The following is a 14,080-nucleotide window of genomic DNA, read 5'->3' on the forward strand; positions in this document are numbered from 1 at the left end:
GCAGTTTAGATGCAATGATTCAAGCGCAGCTGCAGGCTGCACTGTTTGCTAATACTAACCTACTTGCCGGTATTACATCGCAGGGGCTACTGAACGGCCATCATAATCCCGGTGGGTCGAACTCGCATGCGGCAAACCAACAGCAGCTCCAAATCGGTCGACAGGGTATGCGTAAGGACGTGAGCAGTATTATAGCGGACTACCGGCAGAAGCATCCGGAGAATGTACCGCGGCGCGGCCGACGGTTGAAGAATGTGGGCGGCAACAGTGCCAGCAACAATGGCACGTCCGCGGGAAACAGTATCGGATCGTTTGGGGAAGGTGGTGCCATTAGTTTGACCGCGCTGTCAGGTGGAAAATCGCCGTGCGATGGAAATGTGCGTTCCAACTCGTCGGCTAGCGTGTCGACTCGTATATCGGAACTATTGGCAGCTGCCGAGGTATGTATTATGTTTATGTTGCATTAGGTTAATCGGTGTTTTCATTGGTGGAAGAATGGAACAATGTTGGATCAGACAACGCACAACGTACATTCCGACTCATCTTTGGCAAACTGGTACATAATACAAGCACACCTAATACTTTTCGGAACGGGTAATGTCTATAAGCATATAACTACTAACCTCATTCGCACGATCACTAACAACCGCATTGTTTTAAGAAAAGTAAATTTCTCGATCATTGATAGTGATCGATGATTGCACTTTCTGAAAATTTCTGAAGAAATTATAAATAATTTCTACATCTAACTATACTTTGGACGGTTTTAAAATTACACATCTTGTCATCTAATGTTGCACAATAACACCATGTTGTTGTAATCACTCCACGCTCTGGTTCTGGTTTTCAATGGCGCGACCCATTGGCAAATCTTTCTCTTCTTACCATGCCCTTTATTTTCCGCGTTCTTCGCCTTCACAGACGTCGCGTCCCTCCAGCAACGATTCGAGCCAAAGCAACTCGAACCTGCTGTCGTCGCTGATGTCCGCATCCGGTGCGGCCAACAGCAATCAGCAGTTCTTTAAGGATGTGCTTGCCCAGTTTGCCAAGATGAGCCAGAATGAGCAGAGCTTGCTGTCGAACCTGCAGCTACTGTCCAACAATGCCACTTCCGGTGCCACTAACACCGTCTCGTCTCCGCAGCAGTCCCCGCAGCAGCATCACCAGACGCACCACCAGGCTGGCAGCCTTCATCAACCACAATCGTCCTTGCTGTCAAAGGCCTCCCTGCCCGAGGTGACACTCCATCCGGTGCCGAATTCAACGGCGCATTCGGACATGCTGGGTGGCAATGTGTCATACGGTAACGGTTCACTGATCGGTGCGAATCTGAGCGCGGTTAACAGCAGCACCAACTCGCTGCTGCATGGAATTCTTACCAAATCGTCCAACCGGCCGGGCCAAGCAGCGTCTGCAGCAGTAGCTGCGGCTGTCGGGAACTTCAATACCTTCTCGCCAACGCTAGCCCGATTGCTTACCGTACCGGAACGGATGAATTCGCAGTCGTCCTCAACGGTAACATCCGGTGCACTGGCTAACCTACAGAACAACAGCCTCACTGGTGGATTGAACCTATCGAAGAACAGCAGTGAAATATCTATCACACGCCTGGGAGGGCCCAATTACCAACTACTTTCGCAGCAACAGCAGCAACAAACGCAGCAAAGGCTTCGTGAGCAGCAACTGTACAATTTGGTAAGTAGATCTTGTGTCTTTGCAGTGAAATGGACAAGAGAGTTCGTTTTACTAAAATATTTACTCACCTGCAGGACGATGAAGCAGATGACAGTGCCGATCGGTTGGTAATCGATGAAGGAGACGACATGGGCCAAAGGGATTCTAGTGTACTGCACGGTGGCAAACGTCGCGGGGCCGAAATAAACGAGAACGAAGTGCCACAATGTCAGGGCTGCAAGAAACAGGAAGCCAAGTTCGTGTGTGCGGGCTGTGGCAATCAGTGGTACTGTAGCCGAGCGTGTCAGGTAATGAAGACATCCATTTGTTACTCATCGAGCTCGTTAATATCGATATCGTTTTAATTTCAGGTTAACGCTTGGGATGATCATTCGGAAGTTTGCAGCGGTTAGGTTCGCTTGTGATGGTCGGTCCCATCATGGTTTAAATCCAATATGGTCCGAGTTCACCATACAGCTCCAACAAACGTTTAACTATTTTTCTTATTTAGGTTTAGAGTTTAAAGCAGAGTTGATGTTCAACTTAAATCATACACATACACAACATTAGATGATGCGCAATGTTCATTGTACAGAACGTATAAAACGGGCTGCCGTATGTATTAGAAATGCAAGAAGTGGTTATTTTTGCCCTTTGATTATCCTGAGCCCTTTGTGCGCGTCTGAGTGAGTAACTATCAAACACTCGGGCGGGAATAATAGGCAGAGGAAACATTACGCGACACAAGAGCGTACTTTTGGGGAACATATGATATTGGGGTCTTTGTTACAGTGTCGTCATTTAAGCATGCATTGAGCAGTTCCGAAGTTCATTATTAATGCAATAATTATTCCTTCGATTGCAAATTATGCTACCCAAAATGGCACCAATGTGTACATAGAATGCGTGCCACGGACCTGGTGCAGAAAGGAATGTAATGCACTCGTTTATTCTACCAAGGGAAACATTGATTTACAGTGTTGTGATACATACAAATTAGAAAGATGCGCATTTTTCACTCTTACACCACTGCACAGACGCGCAAGTGTCTAGCTTCCGGTTTTAAGTTGTAGTTTTCGTTTTACTTAAATTGATTGGAAGTACATGAATTTCTTACATATATAAATGCTTTTCATAATTAGCCAAGCTGTATCATGTAGATTGTATGTAGAATTTCATTACAAAAAGGACGATGAGGAAAGCTGGCAAGTGTGTCTTTTTACCATGTATGACCGCTTGCGATGGTTCCACGTTCTTAGAAAGCTGTTGCAAACACGTGTTAAACAGCATTACATACACGCTAATTTATTGGACAAATGTAAGCGAAACGTAACGGTGAACTATTTGTAGCATAATATTCTTTCCTAAAATGCGTATCAAATTTATCCTAACCCTGTCGCGTAGCGTGCAAGAACTATCAAGATGGAATGAAGGCAAATACATGCGACAAGTGGAATGATAGTTGGCGACAAGTAAAAAGGGAATTTGTAATTATTCTGTGCGTCATACAGTTATAAGGTTCACTCGAGTTATGGCGATTGAATAAACATATTCTACGCCAAATCTCGATGGGTCGACAGTTACTATCTTGCTATGTTTGAACAAAGTGAAAGTTCTCAACAGAAAAAGTACCATCGGTTCCCTAGTCTTCGCGACGAAGTAATGTAATAATAATTTTCCAGATGAAGAAAGTCATGATTCAAAGAGTATGTCTTTGTAATTATGTTACGAACCTGTATCTGTCTGTAGATGCATGCAAACGGAATGGGTCGGTTTGAGTACGTCAATACTGTGGCAAAACAATGTGGAAACGAGAAAGCCAAATAAAGCACTACAAATTATATTTAAAAAGATACTCTTTACCGTCTTCCTTTTTTCAAATGGTTATCAATTGTCTGTTCTTACGCGCATGTGCATCGTTGCGGTGCTCAACCCAGTGCTGTAAACTTCAACTCGATGTTCGATTTATTGAATGTCAAATGTGACAGTGTGCATCCGAAGCAGAAAAAATATTAGCGTCCTTTCGTGAAGCGGCACATTTTAGCAGGAAAGCAAATTTACAGAAAATTACTGTATTTTAGTGCGGTACTTGCGATCAAAATGGATATCCGACCAAACTACACAATCTACATCAACAACCTGAACGAGAAGATCAATAAGGAGGAGCTGAAGAAGTCGCTCTACGCTATATTCTCCCAGTTCGGCCAAATACTAGATATCGTCGCGTACAAAACGCTGAAAATGCGCGGCCAAGCGTTTATCATCTTTAAGGAAATCTCCAGCGCAACGAATGCGATGCGTACGATGCAAGGTTTCCCGTTTTACGACAAACCGATGCGCATCAACTATGCTAAAACCGACAGCGATATGATTGCGAAGCTGAAGGGAACCTTCCAGGAGCGGCCGAAACGCGTGCGGCAACCGAAACCGGTGCAGACGGAGGACAAGAAGGCGAAGAAATTGAAAAGTGCCGGTGAAGTGGGTGCGACAAACAATTCGGCCACCGCCGAGCAGCCGCCGAATCAAATCTTGTTCCTTACGAACTTGCCGGAAGAAACGAATGAGATGATGCTGTCAATGTTGTTCAATCAGTTCCCGGGTTTCAAGGAGGTTCGTTTGGTTCCGAACCGGCACGACATTGCGTTCGTGGAGTTTGCGACGGAATTGCAGAGTGGTGCGGCACGAGAAGCTCTGCAAGGATTTAAGATTACACCGACCCACGCCATGAAGATATCGTTTGCGAAGAAGTAAATCCTCTCCGTATTTAGCCTCTCTGGTTGATCTTATTTTATTACACCAGTGGATCATCGGATGTCGATGCAGCCACAGGTAAATTTTATAATGTACAATTGAACTTGAACTGAACTGCTTACAATAAACCATGCATTAAGCATTGCACTTCCGCTATATCATGGTATTGTCGGTTTGGTGATTGCTTAGTATGTAACCCGGAACAAAATCGATTGTGTTTTATTGTCCGTTTAGATCACTGCTCGTGGGTATGAAATGTGTTGTGGGAATGTTGGGGTATAACTTATTCTATTTACAGATAGTCATGTAGTCTCGTCCTGTGCGGCCTATCGTCGAATGAACCACGAACTCTAACTGAGTTGTTCCTGAGTGTAGCCAACGGTCGGAAGAGTACGACGACTGGGGCATGTGATGAGAGGTGGTCAACGATTCGATCAGCGCGAGAAAACGGGGCACCATTGGCTAGATATAAGGGATCCGATTGGTGACCTGGCCAAATCAACACCATGTACTCAACGGTTAGCGGACCTAGAAAAACTAATCTTCATAATGCTCACAAATCTCTGCTATATTGCGCTAATGACTAATGACTAATCGGACTAAAGTAATATAGCTGAACTAACTGAATAAAAACGAATTTATGTTTATGAACATTGTACAAATATGGATACATTTCTAAAGATTATGTAGCGTTTTTGTGTTATTTAAATAATTTCTAGTTGAAGTGAATTAAAACACGAATTTCCGTAACATAAACAAGATGTTATGTGTGACTTCTGTGAAGAAAGAAATGTTTTTTTTGCAATTTTCACTCACTTCGCTTCGTTGCTCCGCAATCGTTCCAAACGCCATCCAGGAGCGCCGCATCCATCACTTTTGTTTTAATTTTTAAACGATCCGGCGACTGTTTCGAAATTCCATACAAACCAGCTGTTTCCAGATTTCCGATACCAGGAGAGCATGTTTTTCAAGATGTGACAGCGTGGAATAAATTTGCCCATCCTTATTGCATTGCACACTATCAAACCCGTGAGAGCGATCGCTAGTGTAAACTAGGCGTGGCATAAATTTGCCCATCCGTATTGCATTGCACACTATCAAACCCGCGAGAGCGATCGCTAGGGCAAAGAGGGTGGGTGAAACGGCATCCTCGCCCAAACTTTCCGTCGGCTGCTACGAAATTCCATACAAAACCAGCCGTTTTCAGATTTGCGACACCAAGAGAGCATCCAAAACAAGAGGTAACATGTATGTCCCGGCAGCGTGCATATAGCTGAGCCGCTCTCGCGTCTTATCATAGCGCGTGAGAGAAGAGTTTCCACTACGTTGGATAATATTGCAGGGGTTTTGGGGACTTTTTTGACATGTTCAGCGTGATGTTTTTTGGCTCTTTTGATATCTCATATAATTTACTCGTTCAGCAAGTTATCTTTGGCAGCAACAACATTTGATGGTCACTCGATAGCTCTACCGAACTTGTCAACGCATATCATAGCATAGCTTTGCTTTTCCCGACCAAAACAACACGAGTACGACTTTTCAATACAGACGACGCCAACCCTGCATCGCTTCAAGGTGAAAAATCCCCTCTCTCATTCGCGCGATAGTGAGCTCGGATTTAGCATCGGCAGCCGATCTCGCTCACACCATGCGAGCAATACGATCGCCGTGTGTGGCTATGTGTAGCGTGTGTATGGACAACTGAGATAATATCCACATTTTACTCAGGCGAGAGAAACTGTTTGCTCTTCGGTACGATCCCCCTGTGTGGCTATGTGTAGCGTGTGTATGGACAACTGAGATAATCAGCTGTTATTTTGGTTCTAATTTGAGCAAGAATTGTTGCGATATAATTATCACAAAGTTTGTGAAAAATAACGTTTTTTTATACAACATAAGATAAGAAGAAGCGCTGACATATGAAGAAACAAGAAAGCAACTCCCGAACAAATATTCGCCTGCGTTGGTAGAAGTTTTCCTGCACGGTCATGCAAACATTTAAAAGCATCACAAAGCATCACAAGGTGGATAAATGAAGTACATCTTGTCGAAATGGAAGCATAAATGCCGAAACACATCCTGACCACTACAGCACAAATGGGAAGGAATGCGAAAAACTAACACATTCATCAAACATACGAACAAAACACAAAACAAAATTTCTTTGTTGTAAAGGCAAGAGTGTAATAAAAAAACGAACAAACAAACAAATGAAACAAAACTGGAAATACTAACAGCAATGCAACTTAATTATTGTCTTTCGACTCTTAAATTCGTGATTTTCGTTTCGCAACATGCACCATCCGAAAGTATTCGTAAATTAGAAACACATTACTGTGAGACTATTCGCTATTATCTTGCTGGTTTTCTTCTCTTGTTTGTTCAGGAACAAAACAATTCACATGCCACCCACCCATGTTTGCTGGGCGTGATTTTGTTTGATCTGCGTATAAATGTATATCCTTCTTCTAATCATACCTCCGGGGCATCTTGCTACCACGAGGGATTACTGGGATATCCGAAACCAAAAGCGATCGCTTGTGTAAGGAAGATGGTTGGTTCTTTAATATTAAATAAAACCACATTAGTAAACAACTTGATGGATGGTAAGGTGAGCAATATTATGTCCTTTTTCAGCCAATTGAATGACCGTATAGGTACAGAACAACTGTGTATTCTTCAGTTATTTTTCGAAGTACCCGCCTCAGCTCCATCGTTCTGATTCTGCTTCCGATGATGTTCCTGCACAGCTAATTGCGCTTGACTAAGGTTTGTCTGACCTTCGTACGCAATCTTCCGTATATCATCCTCGTTCTTCTTGTTGACTGTTTTGGTAATAACTTGCTTCAGTTTGTGTGCCTCTTCGAACTTGTGTTTCTTCGACTGGATGGGTGCATCTGCATGAAAAAGAAAACATTTCAAACTATGTCCGCTTTTCTGCTTCATGCCACCATTACTTACTTTTCCGTTTATTGAATGCCGTTCCCTTTTTCTTGTTAGCAGCTTTCTTCAGATTTGGTGCTTTCGATTTTACTTTCAATTTTCCCTGTGCCATTGCGCGAGAACAAACCAAAACACGATTCGCAAATTGTAGAGGTTTCCCAATCCAAACAAACAGCAAGCATGCGGCGAGCGGCGTTTGACAGCTGTCAGTCAACTGTGGAAAAGGACGTGAAATACGCCAATCCGGTTCTTACGTGAGGAGCTCGTAATGTTTTGAAGCGATCTCCAGGAAAAAGCAGCAATTTTCACAGGAAAATGCTCCGGAGTATAGCTTCATTGGGTTAGTGGTTTGTGCGCAGACAGTTCCATTCGTTGGTTGGTTTAAAATATCATTTATTTTCCACATTTTAGCTATTCGCCAAGTGATACAAACAAGAACCTTCGCTAACCGTGTTCCGCCGCCGGTTGTTCCCGTTCTTTCATCGCATTCGGGTCGTAATTTTTCACTCTTCGTACGACCGAACAGCGATGTAGTTCCTTCCTTTCGTAACACGATCTCACGGCTACCAAGCAACACATGTTCCATGGAACGGTCTACATCCCTCCGGTTGCTTGATGCCATCGCAGTATCCCCGGTGTTACAAACACAACCTAGCCGCACCGTGATTAAGTTTTCCTTGCGCAAAGGCAAAAGAAAGACGGTGAAAGCAGTGATCAAACGATTCAAGCGTCTGGATTGGGGTGGATGGATACGGACCATCTCCGGACGGCATAAGAAAATGTGGCGAAAGCGAGGGAATCGCAAGCGTCGCCTGCGGCAGCACGTTCTCGTCAATGGGACGCAGGCTACGCTGCTAGATAAGATGGTTACCAAGTACTGGAAGCGACCCAGGTACTACATCAACGATCCGTACACACCGTACCATACCAGGGAAGAGTTTGTGTACACGAGAAGAAAGCCACTGAATTGATGTCGGTACATCGAGCCGGAGTAATGTAGTTGAACGATTAAAACTTATTCAACAGTGAATTATAGTCGTACATTCGGAGTATCCAGTTACCGTCAACAGACGACTTACATCCGAATTGTGGGTCCGAAATAGGAAAACAAAATGCAGTATACCTTTCCGATTGCGATAGCATCAAACACGAATCGTAAATATTTTATTGCACATCACATCCCAATCAAAACCCGTAAAAAGGTAGCATGGCAACTTGTGGGACCGGTGTCGTTATTCTTCTGTATCGTTTTAGGAGTCAGCTACGACCTTATTCTTGATCTTGCCCAAACCTTCAATCTCGCTGTCGATAACATCGCCCGGTGTAAGAAATTCGGCCGGTTTGCGATGCATACCGACACCTGCCGGTGTTCCCGTCAGGATTACATCGCCCGGAAGCAGCGTGATGGATCTATAACGTGAAGCAAACCCTTTTTTAATCGATCTCTCACGACCACGGAAAAGTATAAAACTTACTGTGTAACCCGCTCGATGATGTCGTCAATACGGAAAATCAGCTCGCTCGTGCTTCCGTTCTGCTTCTCCACGCCGTTCACGCTGCATTTGATGGCCAGCTGGTGTGGATCCTTAACCAGCGACTTGTGAACAGCGGCCGGTCCGAGCGGACAGAAGGTATCCATCGATTTACCGATCAGAAACTGACCACCGTTGCGCAACTTCTGCCAGTCGCGTGCCGAAATGTCCTGAGCCACCGTGTACCCGAACACATAATCCATTGCGTTCGCTTTGGTTACACTTTTGGCCTTCTTGCCGATGATGACCGCCAGCTCTACTTCCCAATCGATTTGCTACAATTTGGAGACAGATTTTAAGTATGCATAAATGAGAGGTGTTGCATATTCCTCCTTACATCTGATATCCTGTGGGCGACAACGTTGTCATGCGGACCTACGATGGTCGTCGCATATTTGCTGAAGAACATCGGTTCTTTCGGGATGGGTTTGTTCTGTTCCTCGCAGTGGCCACTATAGTTGAGACCAACGCACAGAATCTTCTGCGGATTGGTAACGGGGGCAAGCAGTTCCACGCTTTCCACCTTCAACGGGGTTGCCTTAGAGGCGGCCGCTTTCACCTCATCGAGTGAAACACCCGAACGGATGAACGTTATCAGGTCACCTTCATATCGGTCAGAGATGTCGGATACCTGCGTACCATCTTCAGATAACACACCGAGCCGCTGCTTGTCACCCGTGGCCGCAGAACGGTACTGAACGAAACGCATCGCTTTAGCAGTGGATTGGGAGATAAATCTGAGCAAAAAAAAAGGAATTTAAATATTAACTGTTAGTTGCACAAAACCATTTGAAAAACATTTTACCTTCTTGGAGGAACGCTCTGTGCGTAATGCCAACTGGAACACTTGCTTCCAAAGGCCGCAGTGACGATGGTGGTTGACAGCCGTGAACTGGTACCAGCGCGTAAAGCAATGTTGGCGATCATCGTCATCGTCGCAAGTGACTTCGTCCAGAGTGCCGCCGTCGCTACACACGCACCAAAGCAAGAGCGTCAAGCATTCAAACGAAGGAATTGATAATTTTAGCCAATCTTGTCGCTCGCTTATCTTTTGGTAGCGTGCAACCAAGAAGATTCTAGTGGAGCCATACGGCCCCTAGCAATTTTGGTCATGTGGTGAAGTTTGGGGATGATTGTTCGAGATAAATGAGCAAAAAATTAGAGCTAATTCTTACAGTAATAGTATTTGGTACGATTTCTCCTGATGCTTGGTGGGTGATTACAGCATCAAAACAAAACTCAGCTGCCCACACGCACACACCGAATGGTTATGCGCGTTTGGGAGGGGAAGTTATGTTGCATGTGCGAATAAATGTTGGTCACTTGGATGGTGTGAAGCGTGCGCCTGGTTGCGTGTTGTTTTGAATTTTTAACCTCGCTCAGTCAAGGGTTTTACTATAGAATAGTTTCAAGACGATTTTACCAAGCAGACAATTTACCTATTAACACATTTTACATCAAAGAAACATCAACATTTCTTAAATAAGTTTCTCGTGTTATGAATTTAAAAAATCAACAGGAAGTGCTCCAAAATCCACCCCACCATGTTACCACGAATCCAAGCCGGCTTGGAACGAACTGTCAAAGTTGTCAGGGTGTTTTTGTTATTGTTATAACCGAGCGCGGCACTTCGCTCAACAAAAACAGCACCCAGAATGTTTAGAACGATTACGCCTAAAATTGTGAGTAAATTATGCGAAATTACGATACACAACAGCAAGCACGGTGGTGGCTTTCTGATACGGCATGCCCACAGAGCTGCGGTTCTACGGGAAGCCGGCAAACCCGTCGTATTGGAAACAGTCAAAAAGATCGAAAAGCTGAAAAGTGATGAGGTAATCAGGTGCCGAAGTGTGATTTTTCTTGGTTTAATTTCGCAATACTTAACTGTTCCGTTCGTCATTCCAGGTGCGTGTAAAAGTACACTATTGCAGTTTAAATTCAACCGACGTTAAGATCATTGCCGGGAAGCATGCCGAACTGAATGTTCCATTGCCATTCATTCCCGGGCATGAGTTCTCCGGCGAAATCGTCGACATCGGGAAGGATAATCCGCACCATTTCAACCGTGGCGATCGTGTGGTGGTAATGAACGATCTGCAGGATCCAAATGGGGGACTCATTTCGGAAGCGGTTGTAAAGAACCGGGATGTATGGACAGTGCCACAGTCGGTACCGCTGCGTGAGATGGCTGTTCTACCGTACGGCCATGGAACAGCCCTGCTAACATTCGCCTTGCACTGTAACCTGAAGGAAAACGATTTGATACTCATTACTGCCGGGCCAGGCGGTATGGGGCTGGCTGCTATTGATTTGGCAGTTAGCGTATACAAAGCAACGGTAATTGCAGTGTGCGACACGGAAAGCAGTTCCGATCTGGTGCGGGAAAAGGGTGCGCACAAGGTAGTAACCATGACGAAGAATAACTTCACGAAGCTTTACAAAAACGTAAAGGATGCGATGGGCGACAAGAAAGCGAAGGTTGCGTACGACGCGGTCGGCAAAGGATTGTTGCATCTGCTTGCAGATTTGTAAGTTATTACCGGGTTTGAGAAAAGGTCGTATTTATAAATTGTTTCATTCTTCTTTCTTCAAACAGTGTCGATCCTGCCAAAGGACAGCTCATCTCGGTTGATCCATTCTTCAACGCTTCTAAATTCCCTACGGATGTGCCCGAGTTTGAACGTCCCAAGAAGAAGGAAAAGGACGAGAAACCGGAAGTGGAGGAAGGAAAGGCAAAGCTCATTGCAAATGTACGTCACTTCGATTTGTACGAGTACCCGGATGAGGATACGTACCGGCAGATGATATCGGACACGATCGAGATGCGGTCGGAGGGTATGATAGCGGGACACATTAGTAAAATCTTTCCGTTAGCTAAAATTCAAGAAGCAATTGAGTTTGTACAGCAGAAACAGTGCACCGGCAAGGTGTTAATTGATGTGCAGTGCCCGGATGGCGATGATGATTGTCCCAATGCCAAGGAGAAGAAAGGGAAAAGCAAAGACGGAGATGAGAAGAAAAAATCGAAAGATTAATTAACTTAAATGGAAGGAGTCGATTATTGAGCATTTCGTTAGTGTGCAGGATGTTTATAAAAGCTTTAGCTTAAATGTTTATTGTGTAGACTGCTGTATAAATTGATCATATTCATTGTATTTTTTCTCATCTTTCAGTTCGCACACTTTCGTTTGTGGGAGTTGCACCATTTGGAAAAAGGTTTAATTATTTAACAATTTATCATAAATATGGTTATGTATTTGAAAGATTAATGAAAAAATAACTTAATTTACTATACTAAAAGGAGTTTAGTGAAGTAATTTAGAAAGGATGTGTATTTTTGAAAGAAAATTTATGAAACACGTGCAAACGCCTGTGAAACATCTGGTTCGCTTCTTACATGAATTATTCATGCAGCCGGAAGCAACATAAAAGGACATTATAATTGCCTAAGCATCGTACTTAATTATGCCACAATTGTCGAGCTAATTATCAGTCTATAAACAAACGAACGAAACCTTCCACGACTTATAAAAGGCATATCGAACTATTGGTCGCCTCAAATAGGAGAAAGATGGAGCTCAAGGAAGAATGGATCCTTCCGGACGCGGTATACAATAACCCGCTGCTTAAACGAACACTTCTCGGTCTGCGGTATTACGGGCTACTGTTGGGCCATTCGCAATCGTACAAGAAAGCGCATTGTTTCCGTGGTATGGTTTTTACCGTGTCCATGATACTGTTCAACTGTACGCAGTACGTCGATCTGTGGCAAGTTTGGGGATCGGTTTCGGATATGACAGCAAATGCGGCAACCACACTGCTGTTCACGACCACCATCTTTCGGATTATTTTCTTCTACTTTCATCGAGCACGTAAGTTACCGCAGAGGATAAGAGATTTAGAATGAATTACCTTACCGTATCTGATTGCAGGATTTAATAGCATTATTCAAGTGGCACACACCGGAATTGAGCGAATCCTTGGTGATGGATGGAACGATGAGAAGGATATAGTGACGAGCAATGTTCACTATCTTAACAGGCTTGCGGTTGTGTTTTGGAGCTGCGCTCTAGTAACGGCCAACATGATGTGTGTCTACTCGTTGCTGTTGTACTTGATGTACGAAGGGTCTAGCATTACCGAGGAGCAACTTAATTTGGCCGGATCTAACTCAAATGTTACCACACCGCAACAGTATCCGACACCGATTCTGCGCTCTTGGTATCCTGCCGCGGATGGGCAGGATAAACATTTTCTCGAGATCTATCTCATTCAGCTGTACATCATGTACGTGGGACAGCTGATCGTTCCTTCCTGGCACATGTTTATGGTTACGCTAATGATTTACGGCCGTATCGAGTGTAGTGTGCTGAACCATCGGCTTTGCTTTCTCGATCGTTACCACAAGCCGGAACAGGAGGACAAACCAAAATCAAACGTCCCGGACCATGTCGATAACGATGAGCGTCGTTCGCTTATAATCGATTGCATCAAACGACAGGCAAACTTGGTTGCGTTCACACGCGAAATGGAGCAACTGACGCGTGCGGCCGTTTTCCTGGACTTTGTCGTATTTTCCGTACTGCTGTGTGCGTTACTCTTCGAAGCATCGATGACCACTTCCGGTGTGCAGGTGTTTATCGATATCTGCTACATTACCACGATGACGGTCATTCTTTTCCTGTACTACTGGCACGCTAACGAGATACATGCATGCGTAGGTGTTCTTATGAGGAGGAGAAGCTTCGTGGATTTTCTTACACGGTGTCCTTTCTGCGATCTTTGCAGGCCGATCAGCTGTCCATGTCGGCGTACAAAAGTGACTGGTATCGGTACGATCGTGGTACCAACCGGATGCTTCAGATATTTATCCTGTACAGCAATCGGCCACTGAAAATGCAAGCTTTTTTTATTTCCATGTCACTGGACACGTTCTTGGCGGTAAGTTAGTAACTTTTTTTTTGTGAAACTGGTACAATACTTTAACTGTTGTGCATTTACCATTTGTTTTAGATTCTGCGTGCGTCGTACAGCTACTTCACTATTCTAAAACAGTTAACCGATTAATGGGAATGATGAAGAAATTTCGTAATTTGCTTTGAAAGAACGAACCGGTATGCCGGCTATTCTGCAGGACGCATGGCTGTTGTTGGTGCCACCAATAATTTGGGTTTTGC

General features: G+C 44.4%; 7 protein-coding genes across 9 annotated transcripts in view; 5 read left to right on the forward strand and 2 right to left on the reverse strand.

Annotated features, from left to right (window-relative positions):
- The window catches only part of LOC128296871 (putative uncharacterized protein DDB_G0277255), a 38,142-nt gene extending 34,961 nt beyond the window's left edge, over nucleotides 1-3,181 (forward strand). The window contains exons 4-7 of one of the 3 annotated variants that reach the window (XM_053032384.1): nucleotides 84-440; nucleotides 922-1,695; nucleotides 1,770-1,982; nucleotides 2,046-3,181. In XM_053032384.1, the coding sequence (XP_052888344.1) occupies nucleotides 84-440; nucleotides 922-1,695; nucleotides 1,770-1,982; nucleotides 2,046-2,087 (1,386 nt within the window). In that variant the 3' untranslated portion in view covers nucleotides 2,088-3,181. The remainder of the gene's footprint in view (nucleotides 1-83; nucleotides 441-921; nucleotides 1,696-1,769; nucleotides 1,983-2,045) is intronic. The other 2 variants (XM_053032385.1, XM_053032386.1) reach the window with 2 other exon arrangements.
- A 513-nt stretch (nucleotides 3,182-3,694) lies between these two features.
- Nucleotides 3,695-4,924, forward strand: LOC128310840 (U1 small nuclear ribonucleoprotein A). Its single transcript, XM_053047573.1, has one exon. It carries the CDS (start codon nucleotides 3,775-3,777, stop codon nucleotides 4,423-4,425), a length of 651 nt encoding a protein of 216 aa, XP_052903533.1. The 5' UTR covers nucleotides 3,695-3,774; the 3' UTR covers nucleotides 4,426-4,924.
- A 1,823-nt stretch (nucleotides 4,925-6,747) lies between these two features.
- On the reverse strand, nucleotides 6,748-7,525 carry LOC128310057 (uncharacterized). The gene is made up of 2 exons (XM_053046592.1): nucleotides 7,387-7,525; nucleotides 6,748-7,322 (listed from the first exon to the last, which is right to left on the reverse strand). Exons 1-2 carry the CDS (start codon nucleotides 7,478-7,480, stop codon nucleotides 7,105-7,107), a joined length of 312 nt encoding a protein of 103 aa, XP_052902552.1. The 5' UTR covers nucleotides 7,481-7,525; the 3' UTR covers nucleotides 6,748-7,104.
- Nucleotides 7,526-7,604: 79 nt separating this feature from the next.
- Nucleotides 7,605-8,412, forward strand: LOC128310056 (39S ribosomal protein L35, mitochondrial). The gene is made up of 2 exons (XM_053046590.1): nucleotides 7,605-7,708; nucleotides 7,780-8,412. Exons 1-2 carry the CDS (start codon nucleotides 7,684-7,686, stop codon nucleotides 8,337-8,339), a joined length of 585 nt encoding a protein of 194 aa, XP_052902550.1. The 5' UTR covers nucleotides 7,605-7,683; the 3' UTR covers nucleotides 8,340-8,412.
- An 86-nt stretch (nucleotides 8,413-8,498) lies between these two features.
- LOC128310055 (fumarylacetoacetate hydrolase domain-containing protein 2) lies at nucleotides 8,499-10,096 on the reverse strand. Its single transcript, XM_053046589.1, has 4 exons — nucleotides 9,706-10,096; nucleotides 9,238-9,637; nucleotides 8,844-9,175; nucleotides 8,499-8,778 (listed from the first exon to the last, which is right to left on the reverse strand). Exons 1-4 carry the CDS (start codon nucleotides 9,831-9,833, stop codon nucleotides 8,619-8,621), a joined length of 1,020 nt encoding a protein of 339 aa, XP_052902549.1. The 5' UTR covers nucleotides 9,834-10,096; the 3' UTR covers nucleotides 8,499-8,618.
- Nucleotides 10,097-10,546: 450 nt separating this feature from the next.
- On the forward strand, nucleotides 10,547-12,188 carry LOC128310052 (quinone oxidoreductase-like protein 2). The gene is made up of 3 exons (XM_053046587.1): nucleotides 10,547-10,735; nucleotides 10,809-11,431; nucleotides 11,500-12,188. Exons 1-3 carry the CDS (start codon nucleotides 10,556-10,558, stop codon nucleotides 11,936-11,938), a joined length of 1,242 nt encoding a protein of 413 aa, XP_052902547.1. The 5' UTR covers nucleotides 10,547-10,555; the 3' UTR covers nucleotides 11,939-12,188.
- Nucleotides 12,189-12,474: 286 nt separating this feature from the next.
- LOC128310054 (odorant receptor 56a) lies at nucleotides 12,475-13,970 on the forward strand. Its single transcript, XM_053046588.1, has 4 exons — nucleotides 12,475-12,775; nucleotides 12,836-13,620; nucleotides 13,692-13,844; nucleotides 13,917-13,970. Exons 1-4 carry the CDS (start codon nucleotides 12,475-12,477, stop codon nucleotides 13,968-13,970), a joined length of 1,293 nt encoding a protein of 430 aa, XP_052902548.1.
- The last annotated feature ends 110 nt before the right edge of the window (nucleotides 13,971-14,080 follow it).

Source organism: Anopheles moucheti, chromosome 2 (genome assembly GCF_943734755.1).
Source record: "Anopheles moucheti chromosome 2, idAnoMoucSN_F20_07, whole genome shotgun sequence".
Taxonomy (NCBI): Eukaryota; Metazoa; Arthropoda; class Insecta; order Diptera; family Culicidae; genus Anopheles; species Anopheles moucheti.